General features: G+C 40.8%; 1 protein-coding gene across 2 annotated transcripts in view; it reads left to right on the forward strand.

The window, feature by feature from the left end:
• Window positions 1–1,438: 1,438 nt before the first annotated feature.
• The window catches only part of HGD (homogentisate 1,2-dioxygenase), a 42,182-nt gene continuing 22,859 nt past the window's right edge, over window positions 1,439–20,761 (forward strand). The window contains exons 1-4 of one of the 2 annotated variants that reach the window (XM_045540181.1): window positions 1,439–1,839; window positions 7,056–7,127; window positions 7,919–8,007; window positions 11,655–11,760. In XM_045540181.1, coding sequence (XP_045396137.1) covers window positions 1,825–1,839; window positions 7,056–7,127; window positions 7,919–8,007; window positions 11,655–11,760 — 282 coding nt within the window. In that variant the 5' untranslated portion in view covers window positions 1,439–1,824. The remainder of the gene's footprint in view (window positions 1,840–7,055; window positions 7,128–7,918; window positions 8,008–11,654; window positions 11,761–20,761) is intronic. The other variant, XM_045540182.1, reaches the window with a different exon arrangement.

The raw sequence follows: 20,761 nt of genomic DNA on the forward strand, positions 1-20,761 counted from the left end.
CTGTCTATGCTGACATGCTGAAATGTCCTATCAGCTGCCTAGTCTGCAGGCATCAGTCCACACAGTTTGCTACTAACCTGTTTCTTCTTTCTATCAGCATGTCCCCTTTGGCCCACTCTGTGCTAGCACCTCATACATAGGCAAATTATTCTGCTGCTACTGCAATATGCTGGAGGCTGAGGACCTCTGGAGGTTGCTTAGACCCATTTGTTTAAAGCAGAGGGTCTCAAACTGGCAGCCCATAGCCATTTTAAAATTACACACATGGATTTTGACTGCTTGATTATATCAGTTATCTATCACTGCTTAACTAAAACTTAGTAGTGTAAAATACACCATTCTATTGGCTCACAATTCTGTGGGTCAGCAGTTTAGGCCAGATTTAACTAGTGGTTCTCCTGGTCTCACCTGGGATCACACATGGGTCTGTAGTCATCTGGATTGTCTAATTCACCCAACTGGCAGTTAGTGCAGGGCTTGCTGTTACCTGGACCTCTGAGGCTAACCTGGCTTCTTTGCATAGTGATCTCAGGCTGCAAGAAATGGACAAGTCCTAAGGCACAAGCACTTTTTAAGCCTGTGTTTCATGTTTGCTAGTGTCATTTGCTACTAGCCAAGGTAAAATTCAAGGAGGTGAAAAAAAATGACTCCATCTTTTGATGGGAGAAGCAGCAAAGTCACATCCAAAGGGGCATACACACAAGGGTAGGAGGAATTTGGGCACTTTCCAGGGGGAGGCATTTTTTATGCAATTTGCCACATGGTTTTCTTTTTATTCTCTGTTATTTGTTCTAGTTGCCAACATTTAAAAATTGAAGCTTCATTTTATCTTGAAAAATCACCTAGCCTACTTTAGTCATTTATATTTCCTTCCTGGTCTGTTGTCCTTCGGTTGTGATGATGCCTAGTGTACATGAATGTTTTTGTGAAATTAAATAAGATAATGTCTATGGAAAAATCTGACACAAGCAGGCCCTCAGTGTATGTCTTCTTCCTTCCTGCATGCCACTAGCCATGAAGTTGCTACCTGTCAGTGACTAAGGAGAGTAACCAAGATGAAGGACAAGGAAGTCATAGAGAAGGTGACCAGAAAATAATCCCTTAATCTGTTTTTAGGGGGATAAAGGAAGTAGGAAAAAAAACTCTTAGAGAATTTGTAAGAACATTAAATGTATTTTAAGAAATTGAGAGGAGCAATAGTTAACACTTCAGTTTGCTTTAAGCGAAATGTTTCAGGCTCTGAACGGTTTGCCCAAGAACCTAAGCTCAGTCCTGGGAGGCACCTGCAGAGAGCTATCAGGTCGGGTCTCTGTCTTCAGGCAGCTATGTGTAAACATCTTACCCAGAGTGTAAGTATCTGGGTTTGATAAACATCTGGGTCGTTTTCTCACTGCTCTCCAGGAGAGTGAGCACTTTTCTCTGTTCTTTCCTGACACTAACTGCCACAGTTCCCTTCCCGGATAGCTTCAAATTCTCCACCTTTTATTAGAAGCCTCATTTTAACCGGAACAAATAATTAGCCAGTCTCTACTTCAGGTGAAGAGGAGCCAGGCCTCTGCAAAGACATCTAGAAACAACCTGCGTAAAAGCCAAGAGCAAATGTGTAAGCAGTTAAGAAATAAGCTTGCTGGACTTTCTCCCTTTGTGTCAGTTAGGCAACTCTTTGGGCTGGTTTGAGCAACCTGCTGACCAGTGAGGCAAAGTGGAGCGGTGAGAACAAAAACCATCTAGAGAGTGGTTTGAAGGAGAAACAGAAGTATTTTGGCTTCATACTCTCTCTGGACCTGGGTTTCCTGAACTCAACACACCTGCAGCAGAAGGAAAATGGCTGAGTTCAAGGTAAGGAACCATCTGGCAAGTTCACTGTGACTTCTTCAGCCAGAATTTGTGGAAGCTTCTGAGAACTCCAGGGTATCAAGGTTGGAAAAGACTTGGAGAAGCCCTGGTCTAAAGCCCTGTGTTCAGAAACTGCACTGTGGTGTCTGTGGGCATGGCTGGGGCTGAGGGACAAGGGAATGGTGATAAAGGAAAAAGATGAAGCTCTTATTGGTCATCTCTTGCCTTTGTTCATTTCAAATATTGTCTTGGAAATCTGTAGACATCCTAAGGGCTCCCCTTCACCAGGGTCACACACATTTCTCACTCTGTCTCTTTCCCACTCCTTACTTTCTTGACATCTTCCTGTTGCTGCTTCCAGCAGACCAATTAGGTATGTTTAACCTATTGTTTTGTGGTTCAGAATCAGCCCTTGGCCAGCAGAAGCCGTAACACCTCCTTTAGGAAATAATTCCTTCTTTTTATTTAATGTTCAATTGAAAAGTATGTGTGTCTTATGTGCTATTAGGTGCAATCCTCAAAATAAATTTGGGACATAGACATTCTTGTTCTATATGACCAGTTAGGAAGGTAAAGCTCAGACTAAGTGACTTGCTCAAGGTCACTGCCGATAGCTAATAGGGACTGGATATTAGAACCTGGGTTTTTCTGAATCCAAAGCCCAGTCTCAAAAAGGAGCTTTAGTGGCTCCTACTAGCCTGGAGTCTTAAGGTCAGGGAAAAAGAATGTAACCTCAGTGTCTAAAACTGTGCCTAGTGCCCAGCCCAGGCTTGCATCAGTGCCCAACACATGCATGTGCACCTGAATAGAACTGCCCAGAACCTTGGCTCAAGCCAGGTGGGCCAGACCTTCCCCCAGGCTTCTACCCAGAATGCAGGGTTTGAGCCTTGCCCTAATCCCCATTATGCCCTGATGCTGAATTTGAAGAACCAAACATCTCCCTAATTGATAGGGATCCTGAAAACACTCAATACCAGAGTACAAGAGTTTGTTTCTTTATCTTTATGCCTGAGAGTTAACTCTTATGCTTTCATTCAGCAAATATTATGTGCTAGTGCATGATGCTGCAGACTAATATAGGAGAGGAACTGAGTCTGGGCTAGGTAAAGTCAAGAGAAACTTCCAACAGAAAGCTGTTTCTAAGCTGAGTCTAAAGAGAGAAGTAGTAATTGGCTAAGTGAAGAAGGACGGGGGCCAGAGCAACAGTGAGTGCAAAGGCACAGCACATGCAGAAAGCCTTGCATATTCCAGGATCCAAGAGTGTTTCAACCAAATTTGAGTTGCTGGAGGGACAGCTAAATGGAGATACCCAGAAGGTGGTTGGCTGTATGTATCTAGATCTTAGGGGAGTGGGCAGGGTAGGGGAATAGATATGGGGGGTCATCATGCCAATAGTAGTAGTTGAAGTCTTAGAAGAGGGAGAGTACATAGAAACTTTGTTTTCTCATGAAAATCATATGAGGAAGTTCAGTGGGGGTTAGAAACATCCTTACCATTTATAAATAAATTATATCTAAAATCCTATCCTGCTGTAATGTTTAAGCAACTTATTATGCACAGCACCAGCATGCTAATGTAAATTGCATGCAGGTCTTTGTTCTAAATTTCAAAGGCATTCTTCCCAGCCTGCTGTCTAATCTCCACTAGGAAAGGTTAGCTCCAGAGGTCAGGAATTCAAACACAGAAAGCCAGATTGCATCATACTCATTCTAATCAATAAACATTACATAATTTTTAAAAATGTTTCTCATCTTTTATTTCTTTATTTTAATGGATATGTCAACACAAATCCTCAAATGAAATCATATTTATACAAAAGCACAGCTTTTGAAGAAAATTCAAAAGATAAAATTAAATTTAAAATGGAATATACCCTATATTTTTTAGGAAGTTGCTTCACTTCTCCAAGCGTTGGTTTTCTTGTTTCTAAAATGAAGAGCTTATTTAACAGGCACACTTTTGAGCCCGCCACCAAATTTGATTTGATGGCTCTGGGTCTGTATTTAACAAGCTTCCAGAGAGATTCCAATGATTAGTCAGAGACATAACCCACTTGTTTACATAATTAATTTCCTGTTGCTGCTGTAATAAATTGCTATGAATTTATTAGCTTAAAACAAAACAAATTTATTCTTTTACAGTTCTGGAGGTCAGAAGTTTGAAATTAGTTTCACTGGGCTATAGCCAAGGTGTCAGTGTAGCTGGTTCCTTCTGGAAACTCTAGGGGAAATGTGCTTCCTGCCTTCTCCAGCTTTTAAAGGTTGCCTGCATCCCTTGGCTCGTGGCCCCTTCCTCCATCTTCAAAGTGCACAATTTGAATCTCTGTTTCTGTCATCACATAACCTTTTCCTCTTTTGTAGTCCAATTTCTCTCTGTCTCCCTCTTATAAGGACACTTCTGATTACATTTAGGGTAAACCCAAGTAATCAGGATATTCCCTCATCCCAACATCCTTAACTTAATCACATCATCAAAAGCCTCTTTTGCTACATAAGATAATACTCACAGGTTCCAGGGATTAAGACATAGATATCTTTCAAGGCCATTATTCAGCCTACCGCAATAATCTTCAGATTCCCCTAACGATCTCTAGTCTATGTTTCCATCAAGATGAACTGGAAATACTGGACTTTATTTTACAGGAAAAAAAGGCAGCAGGAGTTTCCATCTCTACCCTGACTTTCCTCTTTCCTTCATGCCCAGTAAAAGGAAGTGAGGTGCACCATCTGCTCGTCCCATCAGGTGTTACCTAGAATCGGAGTCAGGGGAAAGCACCTCATAAAACTACTCTGACAAGTAAATCATATCCTGGGGACCAGGTGAGAATTAAAAAGCTGTATACCCTTAAGCTGCCAAAGAACTGATGGTACTGAAGTCACATGGAGCTGAGTAATTTATTCTTTCATTTAGAAAGTATGCATATAATTCTCCTGGAAAGAAATGAAGTCATATTTTTATGTGGGATCAAATTATTCAGAAATCTGAACTGAAGAAAATATACAAACATACTTGCTTAATGTTAGAGTTTTTAATTTTATTTTTGTATAAGACATATATTTACATAGTCATTGAACCAGCTGGAATCAAAAGCTTGGATTTTCACAGCTGATAAAAGCGGAGTTCAGATTCTGTCCTTGAGCTCAAAGCCTGGAGAAAGCAGCTGCAGAATGCTGCTTCTTCAATTCAGATGCCTTTGGCATTGAGGGACATGGCATTTTAAAGCTCTAATAAACTCATGTGTAATTTTTCTCTTGGAGGGTTAGAAAAGCTAACTGATTTGATCATGACTCAGCAGTTTCCACCCCTCTCTTTAGCCAATGCACTGCAGCTAAGATTGAGAAATGGATTCAGAACTCACACCTCTGGGTGCTTGGGTGGCTCCCTTCCAAACTACCAGCTGTACTTTCTACTTTTTTTTTTTCTATTTTTTAAAGCAGAGTCTGAATCAACTGCTTCAGAATCACATACACCAACTCTCTTTTTCCCTGTTCCAAACACGCATATAACCCTGGACTCTGTTCAGAGGCCAGCAGTTACAAAGAACAGGGAAGGTTAATAAGTAAATCCACCCATGCCAGCCAGAAACCTCAGCTGCACTCAACCTTCCTTCCTCTCTTGCAGAGAGAAACAATGCTGCAGAGGAACAAAGTGAAGGCACTGTAATACTCAGTGGCTTCAGCCACAGGCTGGTCTAAAATTCCATTTCACAGAATTGAGGATAATTTGGGTTTATTACCAATTCTCAGCAGCTCAAATTCAATCCTGTAGATGATGAGCATGAGGTTCATTTTGAGAGAAGAAAATTGCATTCAGTGGAGAATCAGAATGCTGGATGGTCTCTGCTATTTCCTCAAAGATGTCATTCCAAACTGCATGCTGCTGCTAACAAATCTGTATATAAGTTGCTGTTTTTTATGATGACAAATTTTCAAATATACAAAAATTGTGACTAAAGGCAAAAAGAATAATTTCACTTCCATTGCTTTCTAGGTCATAACATTTCACATTTGATATTTCTTCCAAATATAGAGCTGTTGGCCTGATCATCGCTCACACACCCAGGCATGTTACATCTCCATGCCTCCGAGAACTCTGGAGGGCCTCCCCTCCACCCACACCCATCCTTCTTATATCTTTTAAGGAGATGTGCTCAGATGGTGGCATTTCACTCACTGAGCAAGACTGCAGTCTCATTATGCTGGGCTGAAATCAATTGGTATTTAAGTTAGACCACAGGGGGTGCTAACCCCACTTAGAGCAGCATACATAACACCCACATTAGAAGTGGCTTTAAGTGAAAAACTAAATCAATTAACAGATATCTATCGAATACTTTCTATGAGCCAAGACTGCCATAGTCCCAGCCATCATGGAATTTATAGGCTAGCGAAGAATCCAGACAGTGAACAAGAACTCAGCTGTGTTAAGCATTACGAGAGTAAGTTTCAGCAGTTCCCCATAATTTACCTTGTTGAGAAACCCCTTAACTTTTTTACTCTGGATATAAAGTTAAGAGGTGGCAATCAGAGTAGTCTCCATTGTGCCATGGTGAAAAGATTCTGGGCTGGCACTTCTGAAAGCCACCGGTATCATCAAACTTCATTTTCATATAGTCACACAAATATCAATCAATCAACACATATATGTGCTCCATAGAAGAGCGAGGCAATGTAGGGTTTTGCCTATAGCAAGGGGAGTTAGGAGAGCTTTCTCTTGAGGGTTTTGCTGTCAGGGTGGATCCATACACTTCTTCCCAGTTGCCTTTTTCTTTTTTCCAGAGTATGGAAGGGATATAGAGCCCCAAGCTCAGGGAGGTTGCAAACTTGGCCCCTCAGCAAGATACTCAATCTGGAGTTGAGGTGATGCCTGCACTATATCCCCTGTCAGGAATCCCAGAAGGAAGCAAAATTAAAGAACCTGCTCTTAGGTTGGGATGATTAAAAACAAGCCCACAAATCAGTCAAGTATAGCTAAGGGTGAAAAGTCTATGCAACATCTAGTATTCTTCTTGTGATTAATTGGAAGTCTTTAAAATTCACAGAAAGCATATTGTCTTTCCTAAATGGTTCACACGTGAAGATACAGCAAAGACATTATATATGAAACTTTATACACAAACATATGTCTATATAGAAATTCTTACCTTTGTAGAATGCCAGTGTTATGAAATGCTCTTTAAATCCAATTAATGGTGGCATTTGTGTCTTTGTCACATGCAGTACATTTCTGGATTTGGGAATGAATGTGCTTCAGAGGACCCTCGCTGCCCAGGTTCCCTGCCAGAAGGACAGGTAAGAGTGAGTACAATGATTGGAGAGCTCTGAATCCTATGCCTGGGTGGCTAGCCTTCAGGCCACAGTGCCTCCACCCACCTAGGCTCTTCTAATCTAGCCTGGGAACTGTCTAGGAGCTTCACGAGTCATGAGGGCCACAGGGATATGGAGCAATGACAATACAAAGGTTAAAATTGGATTGGTAGTTACCTATGGCAAAGCATCCAACCCAAATTAGATTAACTAGGACTTCCAGGAGGATCCTCAAAGTCCAGGATTAAGGGAACTTCCTCATAGTTTCCTTAAACAGCATAAGATATGACAATGATGATAAAATAATAAGGTACTTTAAAAATATATGCACAAAGATGTTCACACTAGTGGTGGTCACAATAGCAAAAATACGGCAAACAGAAATTTTCTTAAAATTTCTTGAAGAGCATTTCATGGCATAAAAAATGCTCATGATACAGTGTTTCCTTAAAAAAAAGAAAAAAAGAAAAAAAAGGCCTGATTGTTATAGGATTACATGTATCATGGGATTTCAGAGGAGAAGAATGGAAGGAAAACACCAACATGTTATGATAATGGGTGATATCATATATTTTATAAATTTTCTACAATAAGCATATATTGTATAATCAGGAGAAAAGTCACATTAAAAAGTTATTACAAGGAGTATGTGCGGGTGGGAAGTGGTCATGTGCAGTAGCCCAGAGCATCCCCATCAAGGGCAGGGCTCCCCTACTGAGTTGGTCGGTGGGAAGGTGAGATGCTTTCTGGATTGGAATGATTATTCTTTGTTTCAGAATAATCCTCAGGTCTGCCCCTACAATCTTTATGCTGAACAGCTCTCAGGATCGGCTTTCACTTGTCCACGGAGCACCAATAAGAGAAGGTACAAGGATTAGATGAATTCTGACCTGTGGGGAGGGAGCTGGTAGCTCTGACCAGGAGCTCTGACCAGGACTTTGTGCTGCCTCCTATCTCTGAGCCACAGCCTCCCAGAGCTTCCCAAGATTCTGCTTCTGATAGGCTGTGCTCTAGGTCATAGCCAAGGGAGGATGGGCCTCATCCCCAGGTAGAGTCAAGTGGCTGGTGGAAGAAGATGAGGAAACAGCTGCACAAAGCCTGGAAAACACATGACCAGGTCCATTTACAAATTCTCACCTGTACTCAGAAGGAAATGTTCCTAACAGTCTGCCCTTCCTCTAAAGATTGTCCATTGAGTTTGGGTTTTTGGTTTGCCTGTTTTGTTTTGTTTTATAATGAAAAGTCACAATTATGGAAGATTCGGAGCAAGATCTTCCTCAACTGACTAGCAGCGTTATGTCCTTTGCATGAAAATGTTAGCTAATCCAAACATGGGTAGTTGAAAGGTCATGTATTATATCCCCTTGTGGTTTGAATTAATAAAGTTTTAGCTCTGGAATTTGCCTTTGCTGGAAACCAGCATATTCATTTACACAGTATGTCATGTTCCATGTTAGCACTAATCCTACAAGCCAGGTCAATAAACTCGCTCCCTTGATTAACTCCTATGGGGCAGGTTGGATGTAGTAGGTGTTGTGGCTTCAGGAGGCAGTAAGTGTTGTGATTTAAATAAATAGTATATAATTGCAGGGATTTCAAGCTAAGGCATTTCTGAAGAGGGATGGTGATGACATTGGAGATTTGGGGAAGAGGGCAGGTGGTCTTGTACTGCTTAGCAGGAGGGCCTGAGTTTATCTCCACAGGGTCCTCCTGAGAAACAAATGCAATACTGGCTATGAAAGTATAATGGACCACACAAATAATAAAGATTATTTGCCTTAGTGGTTAATCATGCCTACTCTGGAGTCAGGCCCCTGAGTTTAAATCCTAATCCTTCTTTTCCAGCTGTGTGGCCTTGGGCAAATCATCTACCTTCTCAGAACCTCTAGTTCTTCATTTGTAAAATAGAAATAATTATAGTACCTATCTCATAGTTGTGGTTAAGATGAAAGGAAAGGATCTGTATAAAGTGCTTAGAACATTGCCAGGCACATGGTTAGTTAGTGCCCAATTAATATTAGTTATTATTATAATCATCATCATTAATTATTGCCACCATAGCAGAATTTCTGCCTCAATTCCAAGGTATCCCTAGGAGGTTGTCAGAGAGCTGAACATGACATATGGCAGGTGCTATGTTACAATGTCAGTATCAGTATTGCTTTTCTCTCAATAGATATGCACATGAAGGATGGAGGAAAAGATAAAGTTTTCCATACATGCCAAAAATCAGGGGTTAATTTTATTGCTATTCAATCATCTCTCTCCCTGCAAGCCCAAATAGACAGGGTCAGGTAAGCACACAGACAATTCCTGTCCACTTTAATTTATGACAAACTGGCCTCCATGACTATGTTCTTGACTTTATGGCCCATTCCCTAACAGGCCACCTGGTCTCCGGATTCTGCTGCCTGCCCCCATTATTCAGCAATATCTTCAGCCAGCAGGAGCTGAGCTCTGTTCCAGGAGGCTGAAAAGGAGCTGTTGGCATTTCATTAAGAAGCTGGCATTGTTCCCTGAATCAGAATTAAGTCTCTGTCCAGGGCAATGTAGTGCTGCCTGGGGAGTTTTAGAAACTCAGCTAAAAAATAAGGGACACTCGGTATGGCTCACCCATCTGTTTAGAACTCTCCAAAGGTATCCACAGAATTTTGTGAAAATGCTCAAAATCTCCAGGGGGAAGATGGGCCCAGCCCCATCCATAGGTGGGCCAGCCTTAAATTCTTACTTGCTACTCATTTAAAACACAGAGTGCAGGGCCACCACAAAACTATTAGAGATTCAATTAGGGATTAATTTTTATCAGATTAGTTAGCTGTTCCCTTGGGTCCTCAGAAGGCAAGAATCAGGACAGAGAATGTGGAAAATGTGGACCATGATAAAAACCCAGATGATTAAAGGAAGAAAGACAATTCAATAAATATCTAATGGGTGAGCACCTACCATGTGCCAGGCATTTTAGGTACACGAACTCTTCTCACAACAATCCTACAGGGTAAGGATGAAGAATATAGAATCCGGGAAGTTTAATAACTTGTCCAGGATTGCACAGCTGGTTCTAAAATAATGCACACATGCTCTCAACCCCATAAATGACTAGGAGCTGGAGAGGCTTAGTAAGTTCAAGGTTTGAGGTCACATCAAGCGCTAGAGGAATCAAATGGAAACAGAATAAATCTAGCTGATTTATTCCCCAGATGGCTCAGTGTTGGGCCAGGCCAACTCCATCCCCTGAGGTAGACTGTCCTTGGGCTCAAAGGACCAGAGCCTATTAATGCAGGTCTGGTCTTCCATGGTCAGAAGTAAGGTTTCTCTTCCTTCTATACCCTGTCTGAAAGGACATGGGTCCCTCTCAGTGAGTTTTGGTGTCCCTCTCAACTTCTGGAGGGTTCCCTTCCTGGTGTCTTTCGGAATTTCTCATCAGAGTCGTCTTCTCTTCCTGACGCCTGAGATCTGGTCCTGGCAGAAAGATTTTTGGCTCAGGCCTTGATGTGCACAGATAGTAAAACTTAAAAAAGAAAAACAAAGCTATAAAATGTGCTATAATAAAACCTGGACACATACTCTTGCTGGACTATAGAAGAATTAATCTTCAAAACCCCTTACAAATTAATTCCAAAAAGATGAATAAACCCCAATAGAAAACAGTAAAGTACTTGTACAAGTACTTCATAGAAAACTTACAAAGGGCCAATAAGCAAATGAACAGATTCTCAACCTTACAATAAAGGAAATAAAAAATAAAATGAGATACTATTTTTCATCTATAAGACTAAAATTATTTGTAATACCCCAGATTTGTGAAGATGTAGGTGATAAGGCACTCTCACACATTATTATTATGAGAGTAAAGTGATACAGTGATTTGGCAATTTTACTTATATATGGGTTGGAGATATCTGAAAGAATGTATAAGAAAATCATTAAGCTCTGATGCCTCTGAGGATTACCTTGGTTGAAATTGGAGAAGGAGCCATTTACCTTTCAGGACTTTTGTAATTACATGAATTATTTTTAGCATTGACATGTATTGTTTTTATAATTTTAAGAGAGAAATTTGATTTCTATTTCAAAAAAATACCAAAGATACCACTAATATTCTCTCAGTCCATGTAGGATTCATAGTCCCTCCAGAGCAAGGATTAGCATCCTATGATGTGGATAAGCTAATGTTTTCTATGGATTTCCTGCACAGGTATGCCTCAAGGTACTCTCCCTTCCTTTGTAGTTGTTGGGAAAGACAATTCTTCATTTTTTGGCAGCAAGGGAATAACCAATAACCAGAGTCCATCTCAAGTGTGATGGGTGGAGTGAAAAGGTGAGAAGAGGCCAGGGCTCTGAGCAGCAGATGGCTATTAAAAAGTGATCCTATGTCATTGCTTCTCACATTAAAGCCCACAGATCGTTGTTGACTTGCATATCTTCCTGATGGTACTACCTGAGCCAGGCTGGGTAACACTGGGAACATTACTCTAAGGCTTGTGTATCTTGTGTGCTCTTGTTTCCCCATAGCTGGCTGTATAGGATTCTACCTTCAGTTTCTCACAAGCCCTTTGAATCCATTGACCAAGGCCACATCACTCACAACTGGGATGAAGTTGATCCTGATCCTAACCAGGTAACCTGGGCCTGTGAATTGGAGCATACCATATACCCAAAGCCTCAAACAGAAATACTTAAATCAGGCCATGGTCTTTGGAAAAATTAGCTTTTGAAAATAAATGCTAGGGCTGGGCACAGTGGCTCACGCCTGTAATCCTAGCACTCTGGGAGGCTGAGGCGGGCAGATCATTTGAGCTCGGGAGTTCGACACCACCCTGAGCAAGAGTGAGACCCTGTCTCTACTAAAAATAGAAAGAAATTATATGGACAGCTAAAAATATATAGAAAAAATTAGCCGGGCATGGTGGCACATGCCTGTAGTCCCACCTACTTGGGAGGCTGAGGCAGAAGGATTGCTTGAGCCCAGGAGTTTGAGGTTGCTGTGAGCTAGGCTGACACCATGGCACTCTAGTCCGGGCAACAGAGTGACACTCTGTCTCAAAAAAAAAAAAAAGAAAAGAAATGCTAAAGTGTGTCTGGTTTCTGCTCAAAGTTGGGAGGAAATCTTGGAATTGATTATGTATGTGTATGTGTGCGCGTGTATATGTGTATAAGCTTGTATCTTCTAGCCTAATGGCATGTAGATAGGCACAGGAATAGTTTAGGCTTAGTAGAACTTCCCAGGTGCATTAGATGAGGGGAAATTATATAGGCTGGCTAAAATATATACATGCCCATCGGCGATTTTTTAAATCTACACATACCACTGAATATAGAAAACACATTCAACGCTGACATTTCTGAAGAGAAGTCTCTGTAGTCTATTGTGGTGACAGATTGCTGTCGCCTTCTCTTCAGACCTAAGAACTTCCATTCTTTGCTTAAGAGTTCTTTCCTTTTGGTCTAGTGATGAGTGGGCTTTTCCTCTGGGCATCAGTATTATTTCTATACTCCACTTGCAGCAATGAGACAGACCCAATGTTGTAGCGGACTGAGCTCTTTTTTTTATTTTTTTTTTTACCTTCTGAGAACCCCAGTGTTATTGCCTTTGTCCCTGTGTTTAGGTGTATGTCACTGATAGCTTGTATATAGTACAGGAAGAAAAACAGACCTAGGTTTGCATCCCTGCTCTTTACTTACCAGCAGTGTCCTTGAGCCATGATGTTTCAGCTGTAAAATGGGATGATAATAACATCTGCCTTGCAGTGCTTTGTGGAGATTGCAGAAGAGAAGAGGTGTGAATGTGCTTTGCACAGTGCCTAGTAAGTGGTAGGCAAGAACGATGATTCTGATACAGCCATTGTGATATATTCACTTAAAGGCAGTGGTAGTACATGTAAGTCTCAGAATTTATCTTCAGGTAAATTTGTTTCTTCATTTCATATTATTTTTTATTCTGTAGTCCTCATCTGTCCCAACTCTCTCTCTCTCTCTCTTGTCCCTCTCACCTCTTGCTAGAGCCCAAGGAAATCTCCTGCTTCCCTTTGTTTACCAAGGCATTTTGTGTTTACCTGCAAATCTCCCTCTCCTAAATGCTTGGACTTTTTGTAAAACCAAAAGCCATAATAATTCATAGTCACCTTTGGTTTCCTGCCCAGTTCCATCTCTTCCCTTTATTATGGAAATCTTAGAGAACTAAGTATCTGCTTGAATGCTACCCACCCCTCTCCAACGGGAACAGAAAAGGAGGCATTTGGGGGGTGGGGAATATGAATTAGCATTTAAAATATTATCTACTTCACAGTGATTTGAAACTAAGATACTTTGTCTAAATAACTAACCCTGAAACTTGAATGAAGTTTAATGCGTGAAGGTCCCGGGTCCCCACTGGCCTATATATTGCCTTTGAGCATATGGGGAAAAGGAAGCCCCTGTTTAACCCTCCACCCCTCAGACTCAGTCTCCACACAAAGGGACAGAAGGCCAGGCTTTCAGATCCTGCCCCCTGTTCTGCCTTGTGCAGGTCACAACCTGCACAACCGACCTGGGGACCCTGATTTCACCTCATTCTTGAGTCTCACCTGGGCTCCTAACCCATCCCATTTTATCACCTTCTCTCTCTCACTCTGAGGCTAGGAATGCACCTGGCAGACCATCCTCACTTACCCATTTATCTCACTCATTTAGCCATTTCCTCCTCACTCATCTCTTAAAGGGCCATAAAGTCTTGACTCCTAAATTGATTACATCTCAAATTCTCTAATTTCTCTCTGAAAATGATAATGGCCATACTCATTTGTTTTTATTAATAAAAAGACCTGACTGCTTGATAACAGAGCTCCATCTCCCATTAGAAAATATAAAAGATAAATATTTACCGGCCGGGCGCGGTGGCTCACGCCTGTAATCCTAGCACTCAGGGAGGCCGAGGCGGGTGGATAGCTCGAGGTCAGGAGTTTGAGACCAGCCTGAGCAAGAGCGAGACCCCGTCTCTACTAAAAATAGAAAGAAATTATCTGGCCAACTAAAATATATATATATAGAAAAAAATTAGCTGGGCATGGTGGCGCATGCCTGTAGTCCCAGCTACTCGGGAGGCTGAGGCAGGAGGATCGCTTAAGCCCAGGAGTTTGAGGTTGCTGTGAGCGAGGCTAACATCATGGCACTCACTCTAGCCTGGGCAACAAAGCAAGACTGTGTCTCAAAAAAAAAAAAAAAAAAGATGAATACTTACCTTTTGTAGGATTCCTGTCAGGCTAAATGCCAATTAAATATTTATTATATGTTAGTTTTGGAAGGTGGAGAAGATATTTGGACCACAATATCCCTTCTAATTCTTTTCTTCAGATGGCACAGGGAATCTTCAATTATGTTTCTGACAGTTCTTTCAAGTAGAACCAAATCTTATATCATACACACAAAAAAAAGGTGATTGTAAAATCAGCATGTAAGACAAAAATTAAACACAAATAAAATTATCTCTGAGAATCACCCATGAAGTATAGGATATATGTTTTGTGTGTGCCACCCCATATGGTAATTATGTATATGAAATTTGAGAACCGTTGAGCTAGACTAAATGAACCCTTACAAGAAAAATCCATAGGCAGATTTGGGGAATTTAAATCATGTGGCCTTCAAGATAATAATCAAATCACTAGTGGTTAACACATTGACTGCCACACTAGGAAAAAGAAATATCCTTGGGGCCACAGTGTTTTATTATGAAATAGAATAAAAACTTCGAAAACAAAATGATCCTTTCTAATTTAATGAAAAATTTGATATTTTTTATTGTTTTCTGTGTGTAACTTATATGCAACTTGAAAAATAGTTCAGGCAGCTCCCAAGGTAAAGAGATGTGTGAACTACATATGCTTCACAAGGCCCCAGGCTCAAAACTAGTGGGCATTAAATACATCTCACATGGCAGTTAATGTGTGAACAGGGCAGGCTAGGGAGTTACACATGGCTTCCTGCTCACAACAGTTGTCTAAGCCTCTGAATCTTAATACATCTTCATAGATTTGTTTGTGGTTGTGTGGGGAACAGTGGAGCCATACTTCTTTTATATAATTTTTATTTGGGGTGAAGGGTTAGGTTTTTAAAGCTAACCTTTAAGGAAGATATATGATGTGACTTTACTGTGAGTATGATATATGGTCAGTAATATACTTTTATTATATATCATTATTTCCATGACTATTATTGCTACATTTTATTTAGCATGCATACACCCCTTCATAAGGATTGTTTTGGGGTACAGGCGGCATATACATGAAAGCTAACCCTGTTCTAATAGAATTTTTCTAGTTTTGTCTTTTTGGGGGGGTGGGAGCAGAGTCTCACTCTATTGCACCAGCTAGAGTACAGTGGCACCATCATAGCTCACTGCACCCTCAAACTCCTGGGCTGAAGTGATCCTCCTGCCTCAGCCTCCCAAGTAGCTGGGACCACAGGTGCACGCCACCATGCCTGGCTAATTTTTCTTTCTTTTCTTTTCTTTTTTTCTTTGTAGAGATGGGGTTTTTCTCTTGCTCAGGCTGGTCTCAAACTCCTAACCTCAAGCAATCCTTCCACCTTGTCCTCCCAGAGTGCTAGGATTATAGGTGTGAGCCTCTGTACCCAGCCTAGTTTTGTCTTGTTATACAAGTAACATATACTTATAAAAACTCAAATGTTATAGAAATTAATAAAGTAGAAAATGGAAGTCTTCCATTATAGGTGAGAGTCAAATACATAAATTATGCATATTGGGTCAGGCACCTGTAATCCCAGCACTTTGGGAGGCCAAGGCAAGAGGATTGCCTGAGGCCAGGAGTTTGAGATCAACCTGAGAAACATAGTGAGACATTTCTACAAAAGATTTTAAAATTAGCCAGGTGTGGTAGTGCACACCTATAGTCCCAGCTACTCTGGAGGCTGAGGCAGGAGGATGGCTTGAGCCAGGGGTTTGAAGTTGCAGTGAGTTATTATGACACCACTGAACTCTATCTTGGGCAACAGAACCAGACCTTGTCTCAAAAATAAAATAAAATAAACTATACATGTTAATTCTTTATTTTGTAAATGGTTAACAAGCATTTTGACCAAGAAGTCTGAGGCAACCAGACTAAAAAGCTTGAGTAAATAGAGGCATCAAAATAGCTGTATTAGAAGTTTCTGCTTGCTTTCTAGTAGACCCTCAATCCATATTTGTTGCCCTCTTCCCGCCTTTCTCATTCTAACCTTGCTTTGCATTTGTCCTTGAACTTGTTACCTTTCTCCTGTTTTGAATTCCATATGGTAGCCACCAAATGAATTTCTTCTCCAGTACCTCTCCTGCTCATTTGAAGCCTTGTGTTCACACACACTGGAAGAGATGTACCTCAGAACTTGGTAGTGCCTCTGTGAACACCAGCTCCATCAAGGTGGAGGTTTATCATCCTCCTGACCTGTGACCTTTGTCACCTACCAACTGCTCCCCTTGCCCTGATACACACACCATGGCTGTTCTTGCAGTCTATCCTTTTGTCTTTTCATTTACACCTTCTTGACAAGTTAATATCTCTTTCCAATTTTATGCTTCATTAATCAACTACAGCATTCTGCATTTATCACTTCCCTCCTCATAACCTCTTCCAAATATGTACTCAAGACTCTCATCAAGAAAGGCTGAGAAAATTATATTTAGGTACCTATCTGACAGTTCTTTGCAGCGGAAGCCTGTATGATAGGTATGTCTTCACCTGTCACAGACTAAATCCAATATTTCATCAGCTTCTCCAACTATCCACATTAGTCATCTCTGGGAATTTGAAGACCTAAAAATTGCCGAATGTTTCTCCAGTCTAACATTAAGTTCCAAAGACAGCATCATGGAATATGCTATCATCATTGTCCTCTCCATGCAAGATTGGGGACTATCTCCCCCAAAGCCTTAATTTTCTTTAGTGTGTGTTTAATCAATCATCCAAAAATTAATGCAAACTTTTTTTGAATGTATTTAAATTCAGCCTGTGGACATAGCAAGTTCAATTCTTTAATCTCACATAAGAAGTATACCTAATTTTATCATGTGTCTTCCTCTGATTTCTGAAACCATGATTTTACAGATTTCAACTGGTACTCATGAACAGCATTTCCCTTTAGAGGTCCTTTAAAATTTATTTTTCATATTACCACATCCCTAACCTCTTGATTGTTGGAAAGTCTGATTCTTGACAACGTTAAAACTCAGCTGAGGATATTACTTTTTGGTTCTCAACCAGTATAATTTGGACCAAGTGAGCAATACCTCAAAGATAAAGATTTCGTCTCCAGATATAATCACATTCTAAAGTACTAGAGGTTAAGACTTCAACACGTGAATTTGGGGGAGAAACACAATCCAGCCAATAATACTCTCCTCTACTTCCCTTTCCTTTCCAATATTAGCTAGTGATTCTCATTTTCATTGGATTCTCTTTGCCTTAGAGATGAAAGGATAGCTGTTATTGATAAGAAATACCTGGTTGGGATAAACCCAGAGGAAGAACTCCTTGAGCAACAGAGGATTTTCCTAGCCCACTTTGCTTCTCATTCCTTGTCTCCTCCCTTCCCCAAAACACGCACAGATACACACCTCAGCATGTAAGATTGTAAGGGACTAGTTTCACCCAACATAACTCCAGCCCAACACTTGGTATAACCTTGTAGGCCACACTGCTGGAAGTTAGGCCACTGCCCTGGGGTTTGGAAGCGATTTTAGGGCTGCCTTCATTGTGGAAACCTCACTTACACCCTATCGTCTGTTTTTTCTTACTCCCACCGTCTTCTGCATCTCCCAGATTTAACTTTTTAAAATCTAACAAATATCATGCATTCCCATGACACTCATCTCTCGCAATATGTTTTACAAATCTCTCCCCTAACTTCAAAACTTCTGTTGAATGTTGCCATGTATGTGTCCCAATTTGACTGGTTTCATACTGAAGCCATCACAGTCTCATCCAAACTATCTTCTCCCTTTGGCTTTTCTAGGCCTGTTACTGACCCAACCATTTTTTCATAAACTCTGGTTTGATTCCTTAGTGTCATCTTTGAGAACTTCTTGTCCTTTTCCGTCTGTATTGAATCAGGTGCTAAGTCCATAGAATGGTGATGCCCCAAATTCTTATGTTACCAGAGGACTTGTTGAAAATGGAGATGCCCCAGCCTCGCTCCCCCACGATTCTAATTCAGTAAGTCAGAGGAGGTGCTCAGGAGTCACTCCAGATGATTCCCACGCAGACTGGCCCTGGACCACACTTTAAGAAATGCTGCTATAGAGTTTGCATCTAAAATCTCTCTGGTTCTCTCCATCCTTTTCTTAACTCCACCTGGTTCAGAACTCATTTCTTCTTACCTGGACTATTATAATAGCCTCCTAACTGGCCCATGTGTCTTCTTCCCCTTTCTATCCCACACCCTGCTGCCAGACTCAGACTCAGCTTGCTAATTATCATCTCAAAAATCTTTAAATCCCACCATCACCGCTCCCCTCCACTGCCCTGCCAATCCAGTGCAGGCTGCCAAGACAGGAGATCAGGAGCCCTAATTCACTGTCATAGGCTTTCAAACTCTAAGTTCCTTCCATGTCCTCTACCTACCAGTCACACTGGAACCGTCACCATTCCAGGACAGCACCTTCAGTTCTCCTGCCATGGTACTTTATGCTGTTTTATCTACCAGGGATTTCCTCTTCTTCCCTTACAAACATCCATCCTTCCAAATCCCACCCATAATTTAAGACTCATTTTAAACAACATTTTCTTCATTGAAACCTTTCAATATTTCTCAGAGTATTTGAGAGTAAGATCTATGTCTCCATCATCTTCATCTGCTCTGCTGCATCCAGTACGTGCTTTCTTCCAAATAGTGGAATCGCAAGTATTTGTTGAATTTACTCCCTGATAGCTCAGATCCCATCATCCTATAAATAGACTAGATTGCATTCCCCTAAATGTATTCACTGGCGTTTGCCAACACTGCAGTGCACACTGCCCTGTTCAGCCCTTTTGGACAGCTTGCTAGCTCTTTTTCCAGTGCATCTCTATCAACTTATATTTCACTCCTTGGAAAGATATTGAAGCTGTCTGCAAACCAGATGATTTCATTGCTTGTATCTCTTATTTTCCATGTATAAGAATGTTAAATAGGCCCTGTGCCAGGACTTATTCCTGAGGGAACATTACTGTTTACATTTCTCCTCCAAAGTCAATTCCACTTACTCATTTCCTTATTTTCCTATGAGGAGGCATTCACATTTCCAGGGTTCCCTGAGGGAAAGACAATGTCACATCCACCTCCTAGCATAAAATCTGACACACAGAGAAGTTCAATAAATATTGTTTGGATGAATTAATATAAGGGGATTGGACAAGAATTGTTGACCCTGAAGGACCTCAAGCAAGGTTAGTGTCCCAGGAGTCAGACTGGGCCAGGGTGACTCAGCAGTAGAGGAGCAATAAATAAGGGTCAGGTTTGAAGACCAAGTACAAGACCATTAAAAGGAGGCAAAGCTTGGGTTCAGGAGCCAAGAAGGTCAGTAATAGTTTGGGAAGCAGACCAAAGGGCTTGGGGTATAGTTAATATTATAAAACGGGCAAGGGGAGTGTTGGCATCAGTTCTTGGTAGAGAAAACCATTAGTTTTCTAACTTCTAAAATAGAGATGATATATGATCATAGTATCCTCAGACAGTTGTGAGAATTAAATGTCATCCAACAAATATTTAATGACTATTATGTTCCATGTTCTATGCTAGGTGCTAGTTAATGAATAGGAAGCCCTTAGCTTTACACTCAAGGGCAAGGGCAAATGGAAATCCAGGTTTCTATCCTTGATGGCTCACCTTTTTTTATAGCGTCATGAAAGACTTGGAAATCTAAATAAATTACAATGAATTAGATCCTCTTTACCTGTGCTCTTTCCTATTACCTCAAGGAAATCAGATGAATCAATCAAAGCCTGATTTCTCACCACACAAATCATGCTACCTTTTTTTCTCAAACTGCTAGATTTTCTGAAGAATTCAGTGAGCCATTGTTTTATTTTATTCACCCTTACCTTCCCTAGTCTGGATGAAACTCACTACCACCAATTACCCCTGGTCTCTCCCAGCCATAGCTACTGTTAACAATTGCTTATACCTTGTGATCACCACTTCACCTACAAGTTACTTCAAAATTCTTGGATAGGTGGTACCAATTTCTACCTCTCCTCAGCCAACGTTGTTGAGAGCATCCAATTCATCCCATCTAGTTCAGTCCATGGCAGTTTTGGAGAGAATCTCAGTAAACTGAAGAGTTGAAAGAGATACTCAGATCATCTAGCCCAACTTCCAATTTTCTGACTCTGGAAATACCAAGGCCAATTCTCTAACTCCTTTTCATCTCTAAGCATAAATTTTGAATTTTGATCATTAAATGTTGTCACCAATTCTCTGTCTTCCTCCTTAAATAATCTTAAAGAATTTTAAAATCTACCTTTGGGCACCCTTGAAGATGCTTTTCAGATTCATTTTGATGATCTCATTTCTATTAAGTAGAAGTTTATTTTCCAATGGAATTTGCAGAGTGGAGCTGTAAAATATGTGAATCAGTGATAGAACTAACGGCATAAATAGACAAATCCACA

The sequence above is a fragment of the Lemur catta genome, chromosome 1, assembly GCF_020740605.2.
Source record: "Lemur catta isolate mLemCat1 chromosome 1, mLemCat1.pri, whole genome shotgun sequence".
Taxonomy (NCBI): Eukaryota; Metazoa; Chordata; class Mammalia; order Primates; family Lemuridae; genus Lemur; species Lemur catta.